This window comes from Tamandua tetradactyla, chromosome 4 (genome assembly GCF_023851605.1).
Source record: "Tamandua tetradactyla isolate mTamTet1 chromosome 4, mTamTet1.pri, whole genome shotgun sequence".
Lineage (NCBI taxonomy): Eukaryota > Metazoa > Chordata > Mammalia > Pilosa > Myrmecophagidae > Tamandua > Tamandua tetradactyla.
In genome coordinates this window covers 60,275,275-60,299,294 of record NC_135330.1, presented here as the reverse complement: position 1 = coordinate 60,299,294, position 24,020 = coordinate 60,275,275, and the positions used below count along the sequence as shown (strand labels likewise).

Sequence of the window (24,020 nt, the reverse complement as noted above, 5' to 3'; positions counted from 1 at the left end):
ATTATTTTGAACTAAAGAAGTAAGCCAGAAAATAATACATACCATGGAATTCCATTTATATGAAGTTCAATACCAGGCAAAACTAATCTAAATGAAAACAGTGGTTGCCTATCGGGAGTTGGAATTAACTGGAAGGGGGAGGTGGGAGGGAACTCTAGGTGGTGATATAGATGGTGATGGAAATTGTGACAGTAGCCACATAGGTGTAGACACTTCCTCCTCCTTTTATTCCCTCTCTTTTCATCTGGAAACCAAAAAGAAGAAAAAGAAGATAACTATTACAAATATATAATGATTTATATGTGTACCTAGCCCTTCTCCCTCTATTGTTCTCACATTCAGCTTCATTCAGTGCACTTATATTATAGTGCTACTATCAGGTAGTATCTTGTTATCAATTTCTGAATTTAACAACCAGTCCTGTTGCACAATCTGTATCCCTTCAGCTCCAATTACCCAATCTCTACCCAATTTCTCTCCTGATAACCTGTGTTCTTAACTGAAATTCTCCAAGTTCACTCATTCATGTTAGTTCATATCAGTGAGACCATGCAGTATTTGTCCTTTCGTTTCTGGTTAATTTCATCTAGCATAATGTCTTCAAGACCCATCCATGTTGTTACCTTCTTCGTGATTTTATTCTATCTTGTAGCTGTGTAATATTCCATCGTATGTATATACCACAGCTTGTTTAACCACTCATCTATTGATGGACATTTCGGCTGTTTCCATCTCTTGGCAATTGTAAATAATGCTGCTATAAACATTGGTGTGCAAATGTCCATTTGTGTCATTGCCCTCATGTTCTCTGAGTAGTACCTAGCAATGGGATTGCTGGATCATATGACAATTCTATACATAGCTTCCCGAGGAACTTCCAAACTGCTTTCCACAGCAGTTGTACCATTTTACATTCTCACCAACATTGGATAAGTGTGCCTCTTTCTCCTCATCCTCTCCAGCACTTAACATTCTGTTTGCTTGTTTGTTTTTTATAATGGCCATTCTGATGGGTGTGAGATGGTATCTCATTGTGGTTTGATTTGCATTTCCCTAATAGCCAGTAAAATTGAGCATCCTTTCATGTGCCTTTTAACCATTTGTATTCCCTCTTCTGAGAAGTGTCTGTGCATGTCTTTTGCCTATTTTGTAATTGGTTTGTTTGTCTTTTTTGTTGTTGAGTTGAAGAATCTTTATATATTCTAGATGCTAAACCCTTATCTGATATGTGGTTTCCAAATATTGTTTCCCATTGTGTATGCTCCCTTTTTACTTACTTTCTTTTTTTTTTTTAACATATGAACATTCCATTCTTGGTATATAATCAATGACTCAAAATATCATCACATAGTTGTATATTTATCACCATGATCATTTCTTAGAACATTTGCATCACTCCAGAAAAAGAAATACAAAGAAGAAAGAAAAAACTCATACATACCATACCCCTTACCTCTCCCTCTCATTGACTACTAGTATTTCCATCTTCCCCATATTATTTTAACCTTTGTTCCCCCTGTTTTTTCTATACCCCTTCCCACTCCCTTTCATTGATCACTAGCATTTCAATCTACTCAATTTATTTTAACATTTGTTCCCTCTATTATTTATTTATTTTTAATCCATATGTTTTACTCGTCTGTCCATACCTTGGATGAAAGGAGCACCAGACACAAGGTTTTCACAGTCACACAGTCACTTTGCGAAAGCTATATCATTATACAATTATCTTCAAGAAACATGGCTACTGGAACACAGCCCTACAGTTTCAGACACTTCCTTCTAGCCTCTCTAACATACCTTAAACTAAAAAGGGGATATCTATACAATGTGTGAGAATAACCTCCAGGATAACCTCTCGACTCTGTTTGAAATCTCTCAGCCACTGACACTTTATTTTGTCTCATTTCACTCTTTCCCCTTTCTGTGGAGAAGGTTTTCTCAATCCCTTGATGCTGAGTCCCAGCTCATTCTAGGATTTCTGTTCCACATTGCCAAGGAGGTTTACATGCCTGGGAGTCTTGTTCCATGTAGAGAGGGGGGGCAGTGAGTTTTCCTGTTGTGTTGGCTAAGAGAGAGAGAGGCCACCTCCAAGCAACCAAAGAGATTCTCTGGGTGTGACCGTTAGGCCTAATTTTAAGTAGGCTTAACCTGTCCTTTACAGGGAATAGTTTCATATGAACAAACTCCAAGATTGAGGGTTTGGCCTATTGCTTTGTTTGTCCCCACTGCCTGTGAGAATATCAAGAATTCTCCAAATGGGGAAGTTGAATTTCCCCCCTTTCTCAACATTCCCCCAAGGGGACTTTGCAGATACTTCTTTATTCACTGTTCAAATCACTCTGGAATCTATCGGGGTATCACACTGGACAAATCTGCAAAATCTCATGCCTTACTCAAGGTTCCATGTACTCATGGTGCTCAATTAACCTGTCCATATAAGTTGTGTTAGGAAATGGACTAGTCAAAATATAAACTTTGTACCAAATAAACATTGTTTGCTTTAGTCTCACTCAGAAGTTGAAGTTTTAAAATATGAATGATCATCTATTTTCAACACCCTGCAATATTGACATTTCTTTGTTCTTCCTCATGCAAAACCGTTTTTTAATTTTACATTTAGTCGCTATCATTGCACACTCTAAGCGTTCCTAGATTATATCACTCAGTCTTTATGATCTATCTTTCCTTTTGGTTTCATATGTGCCCCCAGCCCTCCTCCCTCTATCATTCTCACATTCAGTTTCATTCAGTGTACTTACATTATTGTGCTACAATCAGGTAGTATTATGCTATCCATTTCTGAATTTTTACAATCAGTCCTGTTGCACAAATATCTACCCTATTTGTATCTCCTGATGACCTCTGTTCTTAACTGAAATTCTCCAAGTTCATTCATTCATGTTAGTTCATATCAGTGAGACCATACAGTATTAGTCCTTTTGTTTCTGGGTAATCTCACTCAGCCTAATGTCCTCAAGGTCCATCCATGTTGTTACCTTCTTCATGACTTTATTCTGTTTTACAGCTGCATAATATTCCGTCATCTATATATACCACAGCTTGTTTAGCCACTCATCCATTGATGGACATTTGGGCTATTTCCATCTCTTGGCAATTGTAAATAATGTTGCTATAAACATTGGTGCACAAATGTCCATTTGTGTCCTTGCCCTCATGTTCTCTGAGTAAATACCTAGTAATGGGATTGCCCGGTCATATGGCAACTCTATACTTAGCTTCCTGAGGAACTGCCAAACTGCTTTCCACAGCAGTTGTACCATTTTACATTCTCACCAACAATGGATAAGTGTGCCTCTTTCTTCACATCCTCTCCAGCACTTCACATTTTCTGTTTGTTTGTTTTTTATAATGGCCATTCTGGTGGGTGTGAGATGATATCTCATTGTGGTTTTGATTTGCATTTCCCTAGTAGCCAGTGTTCTAGTTTGCTAGCTGCTGGAATGCAATATACCAGAAATGGAATGGCTTTTAAAAAGGGAAATTTAATAAGTTTCTAGTTTACAGTTCTAAGGCTGAGAAAATGTCCCTGTTAAAGCAAATCTATAGAAATGTCCAATCTAAGGCATCCAGTGAAAGATACCTTGATTCAAGAAGGCCAATAAAGTTCAGGGTTTCTCTCTCAAGTGAGAAGGCACATGGCAAACACAGTCAGAGTTTCTCTCTCATCTGGAAAGGCACATGGTGAACATGGTCAGGGTTCCTCTCTCATCTGGAAGGGCACATGGCGAACACGGTGTCATCTGCTAGCTTCTTCTCCCCTGGTTTCATGAAGCTCCCTGGTTTCCTTCTTCATCTCCAAAGGTCACTGGCTGGTGGACTCTGCTTCTCGTGGCTATGTCATTCTGCTCTGCTGTCTCTGAATCTAAACTCCCATTCTCCAAAACGTTTCCTCTTATATAGGATTCCAATAAATCAGTCAAGACCCACCCAAATGGGTGGAGACATGTCATCACCTAATCCAGCTTAACAACCACTCTTGACTAAATCACATCATCCAAAGAGATGATCTGATTACAGTTTCAAACATACAGTATTGAATAGGAATTATTCTACCTTTATAGAATAGGATTTTGATTAAACATGGCTTTTCTAGGGGGCATACTTCCTTTCAAACCAGCACAGCCAGTAAAGTTGAGCATCTTTTCATGTGCCTTTTAGCCATTTGTATTTCATCTCTGAGAAGTGTCTGTCCACGTCTTTTGCCCATTTTGTAATTGGGTTGTAATTCTGGATACTAAACCCTTATCTGATATGTGGTTTCCAAATATTGCCTCCCATTGCGTCGTATCTTTTTACTTTCTTAACAACATTCTTGGATGCACAAAAGTCAAAGATACAATGATTTAAATTGAAGTTAAGATGCTTAAAGAATATTGAAAACTATTTTTTGTTTTTAAAAGTTACATATAGGGTGGGCCATGGTGGCTCAGCATGCATAGTTCTCGCCTGCCATGCCAGAGACCCCGGTTCGAGTTCCAATGCCTGCCCATTAAAAAAAAAGTTACATATAATTTTGCTGAAGTTCAATTTATCAGCTTTTTTCTTTCATGGTAACTGATTGTTTTTTGTCCCGTTTAAAGAATCTTTGTATATCACAAGGTTGCAAAGATATTCTCTTATATTTCCTCCCAGAATCTTTTAGTGGAAGGTTTATCTTTAGGTCCATGATTCCTCAAATATTGGTGCATGGAGTGATATAATGGTAGAGTTTCATTTTTTGCCCACTGATATCCAGTTATTCCAGTACCATTTTTTTGAAAAGACTTTCCTGAACCTATTGAATTACCTTCCTATTTTGTCGAATGAATTACCTGTATAAATGTGGGCCTATTCAGTTTCATTGATTTTTTTTTTTTTACTATCTCTACTATTGTAAAAACTGTCACATGCTTTTCCTACTCTGCAGTCTAATGATTGACTTCCCATGTATTCTTTTTGCAGTTAGTTAGACTATATTTTCATTTAGAGTGTGTGTTAGGGTTCCAATTCTGTTATTTTTATTATGTGGACCATGCATCCCTGCACTATTTATTAAAATGAACATTCTGCTAAATTTTCAGTAGCACATAATCTAACTCAACCTGTCTGGATAGACCATTTAAACAATCCAAACACAGGGAGCCCAGAATAAGAATGAGGGCCTTTAATCCTCTATAGCTTAATGTAATGCCTGGATAAATCCCAGAGTATATTATGCAGGTAATCAAACAGTATTGCCAAAGTCCCCTGAAGGATGGGAGAAAAAATATGGAACTATTTAACTTTACCACTGGGGAAACCCCAGATACTGTGTCAAACATTAGGGACACCCAAATCAATAGGCCAATCTTGAGGTTTGCTCTTGTGAAGCTTATGTATGTAGCAGCAGAGAAACTTAGCCTACCTATAGGTATGCCTAAGACTCACCTCTGGAGGAACTCTTTTGTTGCTCAGGTGTGTTTCTCTCTCTCACTCTAAGCCCAACTCTGCAAGTGAAACCATTGCCCTTCCCTCTACATGGTACATGACATCCAGAGATGAAAGTCTCCCTGTTGACGTGGGAGATGACCCCCCATGGATGAGTCTGGCCCTCACACTGTGGGATCAACAATGCCATCCTGACCAAAAGTGGGAAAAGAAGTATAACAAACAAGGTATCAGTGGCTGAGAAAGTTCAAATAGAGTCTAGAGGCTACTCTGGAGGCCACTCTTACACAAGCTTCAGTTAAACATTGCTACTTTCATAACTTGCCAAACCTCAACCAAAACCATTCCTGCCAATCCTAAAGAACACCTAGGGCATTATAGAAGATTCTACAAAGGTTCCATGCACTAGTGTAACTTTGCAGAAACCTACAACCTCTAGATGGGTCCCTGAACCAGATAAGTTCTGAAATGCTGAAGGGCCAACCTTTCCAAAACATCAAGAAGTTCCATCCCCCTATACCATATTATTGACAGCCCCTTCAAACATGAAAAAGTTAGAATGGGCATAGCCTAATGACCATTTTAAGGCTAATGTCATACCCTTAAAGAGTGAGAGAAAAAACAAAAATGATGGTAGAGTTATACAGAGACGGTAGGGTCGAACAAATGAGTATGATTGCTGAATCAGTATATTGTACCTTAGAACAGCTAGAAGTAAAAACCTAAAATTGAGGAATTATAACCTATACTGAACTCTGAAATCTATTCTACAACTAATTGTTGTGCTGTGCTTTGAAATGTGTTGCTTTTTTGTATGTTATTTTTCATTAAAAAAAGAAAAAAGAGAGGAGAAAAAGTATAATAGAGAAGATAGAATTTAACAAATGAATATGACTGCTGAATCAGTATATTGATATTTCTTTTGGTCTCCAGTGGAGCAGCTAGAAGAAAAATTGAAAAATCATGCAACTGTAACCCATACCAAACTTTAAAATCTGTTGTGTAACTGCTTGTTAAAATGTACTTGGAAATTTATTGCTTTTTTGTATATATGTTATTTTTCACAATAAAATAAAAAACGTTAAAAAAATAATTCTTTCCCTGTTCATCTTAATTCCATCTCTATTACAAATCAGGTTTATATATATTTCTATTTCTTAGAGATAGATTTCTACCCTGTTACCTAAACTGTTACATTTCGATTTGAATAACTCTTTGTTAATTTTTTCTTAGTTTTAAAGTCAGCTTTTTAAAAAAATTTATTAATTAAAAAAATAAAGAAACAAAATAAAACAACATACATAATCAGTAATTCACAATATCATCACTTAGTTGCATGTTCATCATTTCTTAGAACATTTGCATTAATTCAGAAAAAGAAATAAAAAGACAATAGAAAAAGAATTAAAATGAACACAAGAAAGAAAAAAAAAAAGATTATACCTACCATACCCCTTACCCCTTGCTTTCATTGATCACTAGCATTTAAACTAAATTTATTTTAGCATTTGTTCCCCCTATTATTTATTTTTATTCCATATGTTCTACTCCTTTGTTGACAAGGTAGATAAAATGAGCATCAGACATAAGGTTTTCACAATCACACAGTCACATTGTGAAAGCTCTATCATTATTCAATCATCCTCAAGAAACATGGCTACTGGAACACAGCTCTACATTCTCAGGCAGTTCCCTCCAGCCTCTCCATTACATCTTGAATAACAAGATGATATCTACTTGATGCATAAGAATAACCTCCAGGATAACCTCTCGACTCTGTTTGGAATCTCTCAGCCATTGACACTTTGTCTCATTTCCCTCTTCCCCCTTTTGGTCGAGAAGGTTTTCTCAATCCCTTGATGCTAAGTCTCAGCTCATTCTAGGGTTTTTCTCAATCCCTTGATGCTGAGTCTCCATTCATTCCAAGATCTCTGACCCACGTTGCCAGGAAGGTCCACACCCAGGGAGTCATGTCCCACGTAGACAGGGGGAGGGTGGTGAGACTGCTTGCTGTGTTGGCTGGAGAGAGAGGCCACATCTGAGCAACAAAAGAGGCTCTCTTGGGGGTGACTCTTAGGCCTAAATTTTAAGTAGGCTTGACCTATCCTTTTCAGGGTTAAGTTTCATATGAACAAATCCCAAGACTTTTCCCAAAGCTCTGTCTATAGCTTTGGTTGTCCACACTGCTTGTAAGAATATCAAGAATTCAGCTTGGGGAAGTTGAATTTCTCCCCGTTCTCACCACTTCCCAAAGGGGGCTTTGCAGATACTTTTCCACTCACTGATCAAATCACTCTGGGATTCATTGGGGCATCACTCTGGACAAACCAGCAAAATCTCATGTCCTACCTGAGATTCCAAGTACTTATGACATTCAATCAAACTATCTACATGAGTTATATTAGGAAATGCTCTAGTCAAAATCTAAATTCTGTAACAAATAAACATTTTTTGCTTTAATCTCACACAGAAGGTGACATTTTAAAATATTAATTACCATCTATTTTCAGTACCCTACAATAATGACTTTCCTTTGTTCTTTCTCATGCAAAAACATTTTTAAAATTGTACCTTGTACATTTCACTATTATTATACACTCTAGGCATTCCTAGATTATGCCATCTCAATCTTTAACATCTATCTTTCTTTCTGATTTCATTTATGTCCCCAGCCCTCCTCCCTCTATCATTCTCACATTCAGCTTCATTCAGTGTTTTAACATATATATTACAGTTAGTTAGTATTGTGCTGTCCATTTCTGAGTTTTTATATCCAGTCCTGTTGCACAATCTGTATCCCTTCAGCTCCAATTACCCAATATCTTACCCTATTTCTATCTCCTGATGGTCTCTGTTACCAACGAAATATTCCAAGTTTATTCACTAATGTCAGTTCATATCAATGAGACCATACAGTATTTGTCCTTTAGTTTTTAGCTAGTCTCACTCAGCATAATGTTCTCAAGGGCCATCCATGTTGTTACATACTTCATAAGTTTATTCTGTCTTAAAGCTGCATAATATTCCATCGTATGTATATGCCACAGTTTGTTTAGCCACTCGTCTGTTGATGGACATTTTGGCTGTTTCCATCTCTTTGCAATTGTAAATAACACTGCTATAAACATTGGTGTGCAAATGTCCGTTTGTGTCTTTGCCCTTAAGTCCTTTGAGTAGATACCCAGCAATGGTATTGCTGGGTCGTATGGCAATTCTATATTCAGCTTTTTGAGGAACCGCCAAACTGCCTTCCACAGTGGTTGCACCATTTGACATTCCCACCAATGGTGGATAAGTGTGCCTCTTTCTCCGCATCCTCTCCAGCACTTGTCATTTTCTGTTTTGTTGATAATGGCCATTCTGGTGGGTGTGAGATGATATCTCATTGTGGTTTTGATTTGCATTTCTCTAATGGCCAGGGACATTGAGCATCTCTTCATGTGCCTTTTGGCCATTTATATTTCCTCCTCTGAGAGGTGTCTATTCAAGTCTTTTTCCCATTTTGTAATTGGGTTGGCTGTCTTTTTGTTGTTGAGTTGAACAATCTCATTATAAATTCTGGATACTAGACCTTTATCTGATATGTCATTTCCAAATATTGATTCCCATTGTGTAGGCTGTCTTTCTACTTTCTTGATGAAGTTCTTTGATGCACAAAAGTGTTTAATTTTGAGGAGTTCCCATTTATTTATTTCCTTCTTCAGTGCTCTTGCTTTAGGTTTAAGGTCCATAAAACTGCCTCCAATTGTAAGATTCATAAGATATCTCCCTACATTTTCCTCTAACTGTTTTATGGTCTTAGACCTAATGTTTAGATCTTTGATCCATTTTGAGTTAACTTTTGTATAGGGTGTGAGAGATGGGTCTTCTTTCATTCTTTTGCATATGGATATCCAGTTCTCTAGGCACCATTTATTGAAGAGACTGTTCTGTCCCAGGCGAGTTGGCTTGACTGCCTTATCAAAGATCAAATGTCCATAGATGAGAGGGTCTATATCTGAGCACTCTATTCGATTCCATTGGTCGATATATCTATCTTTATGCCAATACCATGCTGTTTTGACCACTGTGGCTTCATAATATGCCTTAAAGTCAGGCAGCGCAAGACATCCAGCTTCGTTTTTTTTCCTCAAGATGTTTTTAGCAATTCGGGACACACTGCCCTTCCAGATAAACTTGCTTATTGGTTTTTCTATTTCTGCAAAATAAGTTGTTGGGATTTTGATTGGTATTGCATTGAATCTGTAAATCAATTTAGGTAGGATTGACATCTTAACTATATTTAGTCTTCCAATCCAGGAACACGGTATGCCCTTCCATCTATTTAGGTCTTCTGTGATTTCTTTTAGCAGTTTTTTGTAGTTTTCTTTATATAGGTTTTTTGTCTCTTTAGTTAAATTTATTCCTAGTATTTTATTCTTTTAGTTGCAATTGTAAATGGGATTCGTTTCTTGATTTCCCCCTCAGCTTGTTCATTACTGGTGTATAGAAATGCTACAGATTTTTGAATGTTGATCTTATAACCTGCTACTTTGCTCTACTCATTTATTAGCTCTAGTAGTTTTGCTGTGGATTTTTCCAGGTTTTCGACGTATAGTATCATATCATCTGTAAACAGTGATAGTTTTACTTCTTCCTTTCCAATTTTGATGCCTTGTATTTCTTTTTCTTGTCTAATTGCTCTGGCTAGAACCTCCAACACAATGTTGAATAATAGTGGTGATAGTGGACATCCTTGTCTTGTTCCTGATCTTAGGGGGAAAGTTTTCAATTTTTCCCATTGAGGATGATATTAACTGTGGGTTTTTCATATATTCCCTCTATCATTTTAAGGAAGTTCCCTTGTATTCCTATCTTTTGAAGTGTTTTCAACAGGAAAGGATGTTGAATCTTGTCAAATGCCTTCTCTGCATCAATTGAAATGATCATGTGATTTTTCTGCTTTGATTTGTTGATATGGTGTATTACATTAATTGATTTTCTTATGTTGAACCATCCTTGCATACCTGGGATGAATCCTACTTGGTCATGATGTATAAATCTTTTAATGTGTTGTTGGATACGATTTGCTAGAATTTTATTGAGGATTTTTGCATCTATATTCATTAGAGAGATTGGTCTATAGTTTTCTTTTTTTGGAATATCTTTGCCTGGTTTTGGTATGAGGGTGATGTTGGCTTCATAGAATGAATTAGGTAGTTTTCCCTCCACTTCGATTTTTTTGAAGAGTTTGAAGAGAATTGGTACTAATTCTTTCTGGAACGTTTGGTAGAATTCACATGTGAAGCCATCTGGTCCTGGACTTTTCTTTTTAGGAAGCTTTTGAATGACTAATTCAATTTCTTTACTTGTGATGGTTTCTTGAGTCAAAGTTGGTTGTTCATGTCTTTCCAGGAACCCGTCCATTTCCTCTAAATTGTTGTATTTATTAGCGTAAAGTTGTTCATAGTATCCTGTTATTACCTCCTTTATTTCTGTGAGGTCAGTAGTTATGTCTCCTCTTCCATTTCTGATCTGAGATCAGAGCTGGTCTCTTGGTCACAAATTCTCCCGGTGATTTTTTGTCTGAAAATGTCTTAATTTTTTCCTCATTTTTGAAGGACAATTTTGCCTGGGTATAGAATTCTTGGTTGGCTTTTTTTCTCTTTTAGTAATTTAAATATATCATCCCACTGCTTCTCGCCTCCATGGTTTCTGCTGAGAAATCTACACATAGTCTTATTGGGTTTCCCTTGTATGTGATGGATTGCTTTTCTCTTGCTGATTTCAAGATCCTCTCTTTCTCTTTGACCTCTGACATTCTGACTAGTAAGTGTCTTGGAGAATGTTTATTTGGATCTATTCTGTTTGGGGTGTGCTGCACTTTTTGGATCTGTAATTTTAGGTCTTTCATAAGAGTTGGGAAATTTTCAATGATAATTTCTTCCATTAGTTTTTCTCCTCCTTTTCCCTTTCTCTTCTCCTTCTGGGACCCCCACAACATGTATATTTGTGCGCTTCTCATTCAGTTCCCTGAGTCCCTGCTCATATTTTTCCATTTTTTTCCCCATAGTTTCTGTATCTTGTCGGAATTCAGAGGTTCCGTCCTCCAGTTCACTAATCCTAACCTTTGTCTCTTGAAATCTACCATTGTAGGTTTCCATTGTTTTTTTCTTCTCTTCTACTGTACCTTTCATCCCCATCAGTTCCGTGATTTGTTTTTTCAGACTTTCCATTTCTTTTTTGTTCATTCCTTGCCTTCTTCATATCCTCCCTCAATTCATTGATTTTGTTTTTTATGAGGTTTTCCATGTCTGTTCGTACATTCTGAATTAGTTGTTTCAGCTCTTGTATCTCATTTGAACTATTGGTTTGTTCCTTTAACTGGGCCATATCTTCAATTTTCCTGGTGCGATTTGTTATTTTTTTGCTGGCGTCTAGACATTTAATTACCTTAATTAGTTTATTCTGGAGATTGCTTTCACTTCTCTTACCTAGGGTTTTCTTGCTAGATGAATTTGTTGTCTATCTGTTTTTTGACCTTCAGTTCAACTTTTTCCAGACCTCTAGCTTAGATTTGGTTTAACAGAGGGTAATTTTTCAGTTCTTGTTTTCTTGTTTCTTGCCCTGCTTGTAAGGTGCCTTTTCCCTCCCCACCCTTAGGAGGGTCTACGTAGGTATTATAGACTCCAGCCAGGTTTTCCTGGACTAAACTGGCCTCCTATCTGGGGGAAGGAGTCACCTGCATCATTTGTCCCTGAGGATGAGACCCAGCAGGTTAAAAGACTTTCCTGTGAAGCCTCTGGGCTCTGTTTTTCTTATCCTGCCCAGTATGTAGCGCGTCTGCCTGCGGGTCGCACCAGCAAAAGATGGGGCACTTTTAACTTTGGCAGACTCTCCCTGCTGGGGGCATGGTGGAGACGGAGGAGAGGTTGTAGGCTGGTTTTAATGGCTTCAAATTGCCAGGCCCTGGGGTCTGAATTCCTTGAGAGAGGTATTCCACCTTAGTTGGGCTTCATCCCTCCCCTGGGGAAGGCACAGGTGGGAGACAGCCCTGAAAGCAGCCTGTTTCTGCCTATGCCTGGGGCAGTTGCAGCCCAGGAAGTCCCGCTGCTGAATCCAGAGGCTGCCACGTCTCCGTAGAAACACAGCCACTAAAACCTCAGTTTCCTCCCCTTTCCTTTTTTTCCGTGAGCCCAATGAGTGAACTCAGCCTTGATCAGGTTTAGAGTTTCTTTCTTTTCCCTCTGGGAAGCAGCCTGTGGGGGAGGGGCGCCAGCTGCCAGTAGCCGTGGTTAGGGGAACTCACGGTTTTGGGGAAGCTTGCAGCTGTTCCAACTGGTCCAGACTGGGGTACCCTGTGTGTCCAGTCACTGACGTGACTCTGGGAGCTGTTCTGTACTGTTTCTGGTTATTTAGTAGTTGTTCTGGAGGACGAACTAAAATGCACACATTGCTAAGCCGCCATCTTGGCCCCTTCTCCTAAAGTCAGCTTTACTGAAGCATAATTTAAGAAAAATGGAATTTTCCTATTTTAAGTGATTAATTTTGACAATGTGTACAGTCATGTAACCACCACCACCACCACTACCACAATCAAGATATTGAGCAGTTTCAACATCCTAAAAGTTCCTTTGTGGTCTTTTACAAGTAGTTACCCCCATCCCACATGCGCGTGCACACTCACACACACTCATGTGCCCATACCCCTTGTCCCAGACAGACAGCCACCAATAAGCTTTTTATCACTATAGTTTGCCTTTTTCTAAAATGTAATATAAATGGAATGTTACAGTATATATATATATGCAGTCTTTTGTGTCTGGCCTCTTTCACTTAGCATAATGCTTTGAGATTTAGCCATATTGTTGTATGTATCAGCAGTTTGTTCCCTTTTTATTACTTTTTATTCCATTGGTGGATATACTACAATTTGTTTATCTATTCCCCAATTTAATGAAATTTAGATTGTTTAAGCTTTTGGCTGTAATAAATGAAGATGCTATGAAAATGTATATATAAGTCTTGGTGTGAGCATATGCTTTCATTTCTCTTGGACAAATATTGAATAGTAGAATTGCTGATATATCAGTCAGGGTTTTCTAGAGAGATAAAACTTACCTATATGTATGAATTTTTCACTTAAGATGTTTGCATTCCACTATACATATATATATATATATATATATTTCTTTTTACCTCAATGAAAGAAATGAAATGTAAAACTATATTTATAGAATTTCAAGTAGAAATTACAATTTGAATTTGCAAATCTCAATTATTACAGAATATTTTAACACACCCCTCCCAGATCAAGCAGACAAAAATTAGTAAGGATGTAAATAATTTGAATGCCAAAGTACAGACTTTATCTAATGGATATATATATATATATATATATAATCCAATGTCCAGCAGTTAGTGGACACACACTTATCTTCAAGCACAAATGGAACATATGCACAAGTGTTTTATATACTAGATCATAAAACAAATCTCAAGAAAATTCAAAGAATTGCATTAGACCACCTTCTCAGAATAAAATTTAAAAGCAGAAATAAAAATATAACTTTCAAAACTAGATATGATGTGTTAAATGTGCTTCCAGCTCTGTTATGGAGGTGTGGGCGAAGAGGGCAAGAGTATAAATGAAACAGTATTAACTGGATTAGGTACATGGGGGTTTATTGTGCTCCTCTTCCTACTTTCTTTTAAGCTATATTTTCCTTAATAAAATATTTAAAACTAAGGAATGTGATTGAAATGGGAAAAAACCTACATTTGCAAATTGAAGGACAGATTTAGAAATGTCATAAGTCCAGTATAAAATTATAACAATTTTAGAAAAAAGTTTAAACTGAAAACAGTACAATAAAAGTTTGTGGGATGCCTAAAAATGCATCTTTATAGTGGCAAACACCGCCTTAGTCAAATGATCACAGCTAGCCACAGCAAAAATAGAACAACTGGCATGATGTGACTACTGATGTGATCTACTGAAAATAGCTCAATATCATGTATGTAGTATTCTTATGCAAAACAAAAAATCAGAATCTAATCTTGTGGAAACAACATGACAAACTCAAGCTGAAGGGTAATCTACAAAATAATTGGTCTGTACTCTAAAAAAGAGGATTTCTGGTTTGTGACTTGATAGAGTAATTAGTACCAAAGTTAACTTCTTATTTTAAGCAACTAGAAAATTGGACAAAATGTAAGGAAAAAATCTACTTTTGGATACTGGGCCACAGGAGAAAAGGGAAACATGAGGCAAGCCCTTCAACTGTCCTCACTTTCTGCCTTGAGGCAATTTCTAGACCATGGGTACATGGTAGAGGAACCCGAACAGAGTCTGGAAGGCTTTGCTGAATTGAGAAGACAGATATAAGCGTTCAGGAAGTTGTGGGTGACTGGAAACTACAGAGCAGAGTTTCAGAAAGGAGAAAATTATGCAGGAAAAGAACTCCAGAAAGCCGCTTGAGTCTTTGCTAACTACTAGACCATACAGGTAGAGTAACATGTGAGAGTCCACAAGTCCAGGCAAAAATGGGGAGGTTGTCATGATGAGATTGAAGAGGAAGAGATGAAGAATAGAGAATTTCCAGGGTCGAAGAGAACAGCACTGGGGCCAGGAAAAATTGGAAGTTTATTGGCCATTTTGTTGTAATTAAGCAACCTACATAGTAATAGGGCCTGATCTTAGCCTGGAAACAGGCATGGAATGGGAGTGATGAAGAAAGTACCTCCCTGTAGCTCTCCTTTAGAACACTGCATGGAGGCCTTTAAGTTATTGAAGGTATTACTCAGAACCCTCTGCTCTCAACTTGATTCAAGGTGATAGATTTGCAATCTAAAGTCTTTCTAAATTGCTGGTTAAGCTATGCTGTAGTAACAAACAACTCTCAAATCTCAATGGTTTAAAACAATAAAGGTTTATTTCTTCCTCACATTACATAACTCATACAGGTTGGCTCTGCTCCATACAGTCACACAGGGAACCAGTCTGACAGATGATCCACTATTTTGTAGCTATACCATCTGGAATGCATAGCCAGCTTAGACACCAGAGTAGTGAAGAGAGAAGTGTAAAATGTCACACTGGTTTTTCAGTCTCACCCAAGAAATGGTACATACTTCTTCTATACATTTTTCATTGGCTAGAGTTAATCACATGGTCTCACCTAACTGCAATGGGGTCTGGAAATGTAGGGGATTCTAAATGGAATATTTGGAGAGCCTTACTGTCTCTGCTACAACTGGAAAGCTCGTTTCAATACTTTCTCACCAACCAAAACCTTTGCCTTCAAACAGCTCTGGGTGTGATGGTTAAGGTAGTGAGCTGCCTGATCTCACCCCCACCCCACCCCATTCAGAGAGAACAATGGTTGTCGGGGGACATTTCCTGGGAGGGGTGGCCATGTTTGGCTATCTCAGAGGAGCCATTCAAGTGGCCGCATCCTACTCTGTACAGTGTCCAGCCCTACAGTTATTAGGGTTGTTTTCTTATTAATTTAAAGGAAATCATTGCTCTCTGGAGAACCTCAAGTTCCTTTTGTGTGTGTGACCCAAGATCCATCATACAGACAAAATGATGCCAAAGGACTTATTGCTCCATTTATGGTGAGGGTTTTCACATGGTTAGAAACTTCTGGTTACCTTCAGTTTTCCTTCCTTTCTCAGTAGTCCTACTGGGAATGTGGCACATGTCATGAAGTTGTATAAGGGTTTGGGTCTGAGGTATAAGTTTCAATAAAAAAATCTTGCCACCCCTACCAAGCATGACCTTGGAAGGAAACATTGAGGTGAGCCTTGAGGGATCAGGCAGCATAATGGCTTGGAGACAAGGAGAAACACAAAACCCAAGAGAAAACTTTAGTTTGAGTAGAGGATTTGGGGAGAACAGGATTAATAATATTTGGGTCCTCATTGGTTTCCTTTCCTTGGTACCACACCCTCTCTTTGGTAAACTTTAAGAGGGATTTCCCCTTAATATCATCACCCTGTCCATTTTCATTCAGCACTTTTCCTAAGAAATATCCCCTGCGTAAGTGGATGAATAATGGCAGCTTCTCTCATTATACCTGAAAATCCATGTACATAGAATGAAGTACATAGAATGAAGACAGTGAATGGAATCAATCTCCTTGGCTTTTCCCTTTCTTTAGATGGCAAAAAAGTTGGGGCGAAGGGGGACAGTATCGGAGGAACATGCTCAAGAAAGAACATGATAGCATTACCTTGAAGTAAGGGCTGGAAGAAGAAAAGGTAAGAAAACAGTATCTCTGTACTTCCCTGAGTAGGAGGCCTCGATAACCATATGCTGTTCACATTTCTCTGCAGAGCTCCAGCCAACCCCTGGCATCATGCACCATTACTTTTGGAGATATATCATAGCAATCGTATCCTTAGTCCTTCTGAGCTTTTTCCTCTATGGGAGAATCCAAGATGGTGAATATAAGCTTCTTATGGTGAGTAACAAAAAATCTGACAGTGGAACCAGTTTTCAATCATTAAGTAGAAAATTAGAAAGATAGATGATGGTGTAGATGTCTCATATATGTGAAATACTCTAGAATCACTGCAAATGTTCTGAGAAAAAAAAAGTGAAAACCTAGAGTGATCTTTTTAACTGAACATAAAAAGAAGTAATATGATTCAATTATTTATTTTCCTTAAGAAAGGTTACTTACATTTTGGCAATTTCCCACTCAGGATGGGGGAAAAAAGAAATTTGAAACACTATAAATGATAATAGAGAGAAAAAGATTAAGAAAGGGGACATTTCCAGGGGCAAACTGGAAAGCATTAGACCCTGGGAAGAATTGGAGGTTTATTGCCTAATTGCAGGTAACTAAGAGAAGTGCCTAGCAGAGGGGTATGGAATGCAGGTGATTAAAGATTCGCCATCTCCCTGAAGCCCTCTTTCAGAAATCCCATGAGGGTATTTTAGGTTGTTGAAGGAATCATTCAAAACTAACCCCTGACACCTTAATTCAGTTACATCCAAATTCTTCCGTTTGAAACAGCTACTTTCCACCAGCCCTTGAAATATTAATAGGATTTGAAGAGGAGCAGGACAAAGAGAAGTTGTCTTCAGCACAGACAGGACAATGTGCTGGAATCTCCGGAGGCTCCTGATGACCAGCAGGACAAGCATGAGTTGAGGATTTCCTGGGTGCTAGCCACTCCCCTCACCAGAGACTAGCGTGGGAGATGCTGTCCTTCCCTTTTGCACATGAAGAGATTGAGACTGAAAGCCCTGAAAAAATATTTCCCCAAGTGTTCCTCAGCTGCAAATGGAGAAGCATCATCCTTAACAGTCATGCTGAGGCTGTGGAGTCCACCTTTTTCCTAAAATGCTTCAGACCACCTAGATTAAAGCATTGGGTGGCTGTGGGGAAATGGCTCAGAAATGTGTGAATGGTCTGTTTCCGTAAAAGACAGGACTTTAGAATACATGTGTAAATTGCTTGAGAGCAGGGACCGGGCAACGATCATCAACATCTATCACAGCACCTAGCACATCTCTAACCTGAGTTAGAAAACTTTTGCTAACCTGATAATAATAAGAGATTAGATGGGGGGAGGGTACAGTGTAGGAAGGAAAATTCTTACATTCACACATAGGACTTTCCTACAGACATCCCACACAAAATCGAAGGGGCCCCACTTCCCGCAATGCAGGGTCCATGACCTGTGTTGGGAGCTCCTGAGTATTCTCATCACATGGTAGGAACAGCAGGGAAATGAGCAGAGATACTCTGCCTTCCTGGTGACTGGCATCCTGGGGCATGGCCCAGTCAGTTCTAAAAGGGTAATCTGCCCTGCATTTGCCTCAGAGAATTTGGACATGAATCTCAGGGCTAACACTTATCCTCTCCTCAGGAGGAAAAGAAGAGAAATATGTGGCAGCAACATCTGGAGCAAATCCAATATGAAAACGAGAACCATCTTAGGACCTTCAAGAAAATGCAGAAAAACTCTCCTTTACTCCAATATGCCAACTACAGATTCTTAGCTGGAACTATTCCCCAGGAAAAGAGTGAGTACATGGGAGGGAGTGGTCAGACTGAGAGGAGGTCAGACAGAGTCTTTTAATGAGGGAAAGGGAACTGATATTAGAAGAAAAACCGTGCTATGGAATTTGGTGCCGTTTACAATCCTGAGTGCATTTTCCTCCCACCTTCTTCCCCCTTAAATGACTAAAAGGAAAGAGCATCCATAAGGACCCTTTTAAGGAGACATCCCCTAGTGAAGCTTCTTCACGGTATGCTGCCAGGGAGGAAAAGACAGGATGGGAGAGGAGCCACAGAGGGCCATGGAAAAATGTTGGGTAGAGGGAAAGGACAGTGTGGGCACTGTGCTCCAGTGTACTAGACTTCCAGGACCCTTGGGTTTATAAAGGTCCCTTGAGGACCTCTAACCCAAGCCTGATTGATGAGACCTGAAATAATTTTGAAGATTGAGGCCAGGCTAAGAGAATGTATCAAGCTGGCAGAGTTTGCTTTTGGTTCCTCGCAACTTCCCCCATTAGAAAACCCTGTCTTTCATGTTAGCTACCTTGGCTGTCTTTTAGATGTTATGATAAAATAAAACCACATATGCTTCTGACCAGATAGTATCCCTTAGTCATGGTCTATAAATGTACCCCAGGTTGCTATAAAGGAAAAGACTGGAGGTTAATCCTAATCTGCAGGAAAATGTAACTATTCTGAAGCATTAAAATTTCCATATCTCCCCTCAGAACTGCTGACAGTGGGGATTTCCTCAGTGCACCATCCTCATGGAAGTGACCTCTTGGACACCCTGCAGTCCCTTTTCCATGTGTCCTCAGAACCTGAGCTGAAGTATATCACAGTGCTGGTACACCTGTCAGATCCTGACCCTGGATGGCTCAGCCAAAAAGTGGCCAATATTTCAAGTCTCTTCAAACAACATATTGAGACCCAGAAGCTGCTCGTGATCCATGGTTTTCTCAATAGTTCTTTTCTCCCAGGAGATCTGAACAACACCAATCACTCCTCATCCTGTGAAGCACTTTATTTCAGGCAGAAAGCGGACTATGCCCTCCTCATGAACGTTGCTAGCAACCTCTCTGATTACTTTCTGATGATAGGAGATGTTCACTTTGTTCCCAAGTTTGTTTCTGCCATCTACTGGGCATTATCATCCTGGAAAGAAATGCGTTGGGTGATCCTGGAGTTCTCCAGCCTGAGCTTCTCTGGGAAAGTTTTCCACACGAGTGACCTCTCCCGTCTGACCTCATTTTTCTTCCTCTTCCCTAAGGACACGCCTACTGACTTGCTTCTCTCAAATTTTGGCTCGCTCTTAGGCCAGACAGCCCCAATTAGACTCATTCCCAATCTTTTCTACTCTCAGGACAATTCTTCCCCTTCTGAGGACACATGCAACCCAGAAGAAGGGGGAAAGGAAGAAGATCTCGGTAAACCCACCAACCCTCCTGGGAAGATCTACACCAACATGGCAGTGGGGAAATCTCACCTCCCCAAAAATACCCATTTTCTGAATGACGTGTACTTCCTGACCGAGTATGCCATTCCTGGCAACATGTTAATTTTTATATTTAATCAGTCGCTCAAAGTGACCCGGGTACAGGTGCTGACAGGCATCGGTAAGCAGGGATTATACCGACTGAAACAGGGGCAGGTAGAACTGGGCTATGAGCCTGTCCGGGAGAAAAGAGGCTGTGCCGTCTATCTACTGCTGGGACCACTGGTGAAAGGGAAATTGGATCAGAAGGTGTTTTATAAAGAAGATTCTGTGGGGGCCGTGAAATGTATACAACTGCTGGTGACAGCTCCTCAGGAATCTAAAGTATATATTAGAATGATCAAAATCTGGATTGAGTCTGAGGAAGGGTAGGAATAAAAGAACCAATGTGGAGTCTGGAAGGATCAGATTTAGAGATGGATTCAACACAGGTAACAAGGAATTGTAGCTTTTTTCCTTGGTCAGGATCATCACCTTCATAGTCGTTCCAGGCTACTTAATATGGCTGAAACACACAAATTCACGAGGGGCATAAAGAGAAGATACATCTGATTCCCAAGAGCCAGAGAGAGAGAGAGAAATGTATCCACCACCATCTTCCCCAGTGCTTTCTACCCACGGGTCTCCCTTCCATCCCAGGATTTTCTCCTGAGGCAGATGTTGCTTTACCTAATACGGGGATGAAGCATGAACATGTGGATGGAGCTGGCATTTGCCTTGATGCAAGGACCAATCCTCCAAAGGGCAAGCACTGGACCTTGCTAGAACAAGAGTTGTTGAACTGATAATCTATACATTGACTTTCAACTGTCCATGAATTCCTTGGAAGTAGAAGCAAAGCTGTATATATTTTCATATCTACATGTTTCTAAAGAGAAGTTCCGTAATGTTCATCGGGGTTGCTATCTGGCAGACATGCTTTCTTGAGGGCAGTAAACAATTAATTGCCTAAGGGCATGAAACTCTATTTGGCATTTTGAGTTAGAAATTTACAGCCTACATTAATACATTCCTTCATTTATTCACCCAGAAATACTTATTTAGTGAGCCCTTTTTATTGGGCCTTACACAAGGTAGTAAAGATTCTTAAATGAATAAAATATAGTTGGTGCTGGCAAGAGGTTAATAGCAACAACAAATGCTTAGTATTCAAAATGATAAATATCAAATATAGGTAAGTTTAGTGCAGTCCCAATAAAATTCCAAATGAGTTGTAGTTTCTTTCACATTTGACATTTTATCCTAAAATTCACCTGCAAAAACAAAAATGAGAATATACAAGAGTATCCTAAAAGAGCAGAGGTGAAAACAGATATGAATTCATCACTAATAGAACCAAATACCTAATAACTTTTCTCCTATTCTCTTAGTAACTGAACTCTAGCCCAGATGGAATTGATATTTAATGTAATCTGTGGATTAAGACTCATGATTTTTTTTTAATTTTAATTTAATTTTATTTTTTTAATACCAAAAAACATATAACAAATGCAAACATTCCTATTTTGATCATTCCGTTCTACATATATAATCAGTAATTCACAATATCATCACATAGCTGCATATTCATCATCATGATCATTTCCCAGAACATTTGCATCAATTCAGAAAAAGAAACAAAATGAAAACAGAAAAAAAAATTTATGCATACCATATGCCTTACCCCTCCCGTTCATTGATCACTAGCATTTCAAATTAAATTTATTTTAACATTTGTTCCCCCTATTATTTATTTTTATTCCATATGTTCTACTCATCTGTTGACAAGGTAGATAAAAGGAGCATCAGACACAAGATTTTCACAATCACACAGTCACATTGTGAAAGCTATATCATTATTCAATCATCCTCAAGAAACATGGCTACTGGAACACAGCTCTACACTTTCAGGCAGTTCCCTCCAGCCTCTCCATTACTTGTTGGATAACAAGGTGATATCTACTTAATGCGTAAGAATAACCCCCAGGATAACTTCTTGACTCTGTTTGGAATCTCTCAGCCATTGACACATTGTCTCATTTCACTCTTCCCTCTTTTGGTCAAGAAGGTTTTCTCAATCCCTTGATGCTGAGTCTCAGCTCATTCTAGGATTTCTGTCCCACGTTGCCAGGAAGGTGCACACCCCTGGGAGTCATGTCCCACGTACACAGAGGGAGGGTGGTGAGTTTGCTTGCTGTGTTGGCTGAAGAGAGAGGCCATATCTGAGCAAAACAAAAGAGGCTCTCTTGGGGGTGACTCTTAGGCCTAATTTTAAGTAGGCTTGACCTATCCTTTGTGGGGTTAAGTTTCATATGAACAAACCCCAAGACTCGGGGCTCAGCCTATAGCTTTGGTTGTCCACACTGCTTGTGAGAATTTCAAGAATTCAACTTTGGGAAGTTGAATTTTCCCCTGTTCTCACTATTTCCTGAAGGAGACTTTACAAATACTTTTCCACTCACTGATCAAATCATTCTGGGATTCATCAGGGCATCACTCTGGACAAACCAACAAAATCTCGTGTCCTACACAAGGTTCCATGTACTTATGCTGTTCAATTAAGCTGTCTACATAAGCTATACTAGGAAATGCACTAGTCAAAATATAAATTTTATACCAAATAAACATTTTTTTATTTAGTCTGACACATAAGTTGAAATTTTAAAATATTAATTACCATCTATTTTCAGTACACTGCAGTAATGACATTCCTTTGTTCTTCTTCAGGCGAAAACATTTTTAAAATTTGTGCATTTAGTCACTATCATTATACAGTCTAGGTATTCCTAGATTACACCATCTCAATCTTTATCGTCCATCTTTCTTTGTGATTTCATTTATGGCCCAGCCCTCCTCCCTCTATCATTCTCACATGCAGCTTCATTCTGTGTTTTAACATAATTGTATTACAGTTAGGTAGTATTGTGCTGTCCATTTCTGAGTTTTTATATTCAGTCCTGTTGCACCATCTGTATCCCTTCAGCTCCAATTACCATATATCTTACCCTATTTCTAGCTCCTGATGGTCTCTGTTACCAATGAAATATTCTAAGTTTATTCACTAATGTCAATTCATATCAGTGAGACCATACAGTATTTGTCCTTTTGTTTCTGGCTAATCACACTCAGCATAATATCCTTAAGTCCATCCATGTTGTTACATACTTCATAACTTTATTCTGTCTTACAGCTGCATAATATTCCATCATACGTATATACCAGAGTTTGTTTAGCCACTCGTCTGTTGATGGACATTTTGAAGGCTCATGATTTTTTATAACAAATAGATACCTAATTGACTCAGAAACATTGATTGAAAGGATCATCCTTTTCTAATTGTACAGCAATGTCACCTTTGCCATAAATCATAGTATTCTGTGCAAGGATCCATTTCTGGACCTTACTACGTTCTATTGGTCTATGGCTTGATCTTTACATCAGTACTGCACTGTTTTTTCCCAATTCAAAGGAGCATTTATTGAGCTGATGTTTAATGCAATATGGTTAAGAAATGTCCCTCCCTATATCTATGTATTCAATTCCCTCCACCCACTCCAGAATTGATACCATACTAAGCTTCTCCTTGGCTGGGAACCCATCCTACGTTTCATTAGTTTCCTACAGTTGTGCAATCTACAATAGTACAGTGGGAGGCTTTTTCTAAAGCTCAGAATCTTATAAACTGGCAGGTGCAGAGTGATGGACACAGCTAATAGAACATTTGCTTCATTTACTGCACTAAGATGGTGCTGCTGCTGGACTGGTCTGGTCTGGTCCTCCAAGCATGATCTTTACAGAATATTCAGAATAAAGAGCAGTGACATCATAATCTTCACTCATAAACTTCTATGTCTGACTTGTATTATAATCAGCTGTGGCCTCAGAGACTTTGACCTCGAAACTGGAGGTGGTTGACTCCACATCAGTAAAGAACTGACATAAATTGTGTCCTGCAAAGCCAACAGTGATTGACTCTGTGGCCTCAGTAGCTTTGACCTCAAAGCTAGGGATGGCTGAGTCCACATCAGTAAAGAATTCCGTGGTTGGTTTGGGGAAAGCCACAGACAGGGCAGAGCAGGCAGAGAAAACCAGTGCCTGCCTGAGCATGGTATCAGCAGGAG

The 24,020-nt window shown here is 38.9% G+C and overlaps 1 protein-coding gene and 1 long non-coding RNA gene across 2 annotated transcripts in view; one reads left to right on the top strand and one right to left on the bottom strand.

Moving 5' to 3' along the window:
* The window catches only part of LOC143680881 (uncharacterized), a 35,085-nt gene extending 11,390 nt beyond the window's left edge, over positions 1-23,695 (bottom strand). Inside the window, exons 1-2 of the long non-coding RNA XR_013174216.1 lie at positions 23,634-23,695; positions 43-244 (exon numbers count right to left, since the gene is read on the bottom strand). This is a non-coding gene — a long non-coding RNA (uncharacterized LOC143680881). The remainder of the gene's footprint in view (positions 1-42; positions 245-23,633) is intronic.
* Positions 16,581-20,882, top strand: LOC143680880 (alpha-1,3-mannosyl-glycoprotein 4-beta-N-acetylglucosaminyltransferase-like protein MGAT4E). The gene is made up of 4 exons (XM_077157444.1): positions 16,581-16,674; positions 16,750-16,877; positions 18,295-18,451; positions 19,154-20,882. The coding sequence occupies exons 2-4, from the start codon at positions 16,773-16,775 to the stop codon at positions 20,290-20,292; spliced, it is 1,401 nt and encodes a 466-aa protein (XP_077013559.1). The 5' UTR covers positions 16,581-16,674; positions 16,750-16,772; the 3' UTR covers positions 20,293-20,882.
* Positions 23,696-24,020: the final 325 nt, after the last annotated feature.

Coding starts and splice junctions, on each gene's coding strand:
- LOC143680880 (XM_077157444.1), top strand. CDS start 16,773: ATGCACCATTACTTTTGGAGATATATCATAGCAATCGTATCCTTAGTC. Junction 16,878..18,294: donor GTGAATATAAGCTTCTTATG/GTGAGTAACAAA, acceptor TCCTCTCCTCAG/GAGGAAAAGAAGAGAAATAT. Junction 18,452..19,153: donor AACTATTCCCCAGGAAAAGA/GTGAGTACATGG, acceptor ATCTCCCCTCAG/AACTGCTGACAGTGGGGATT.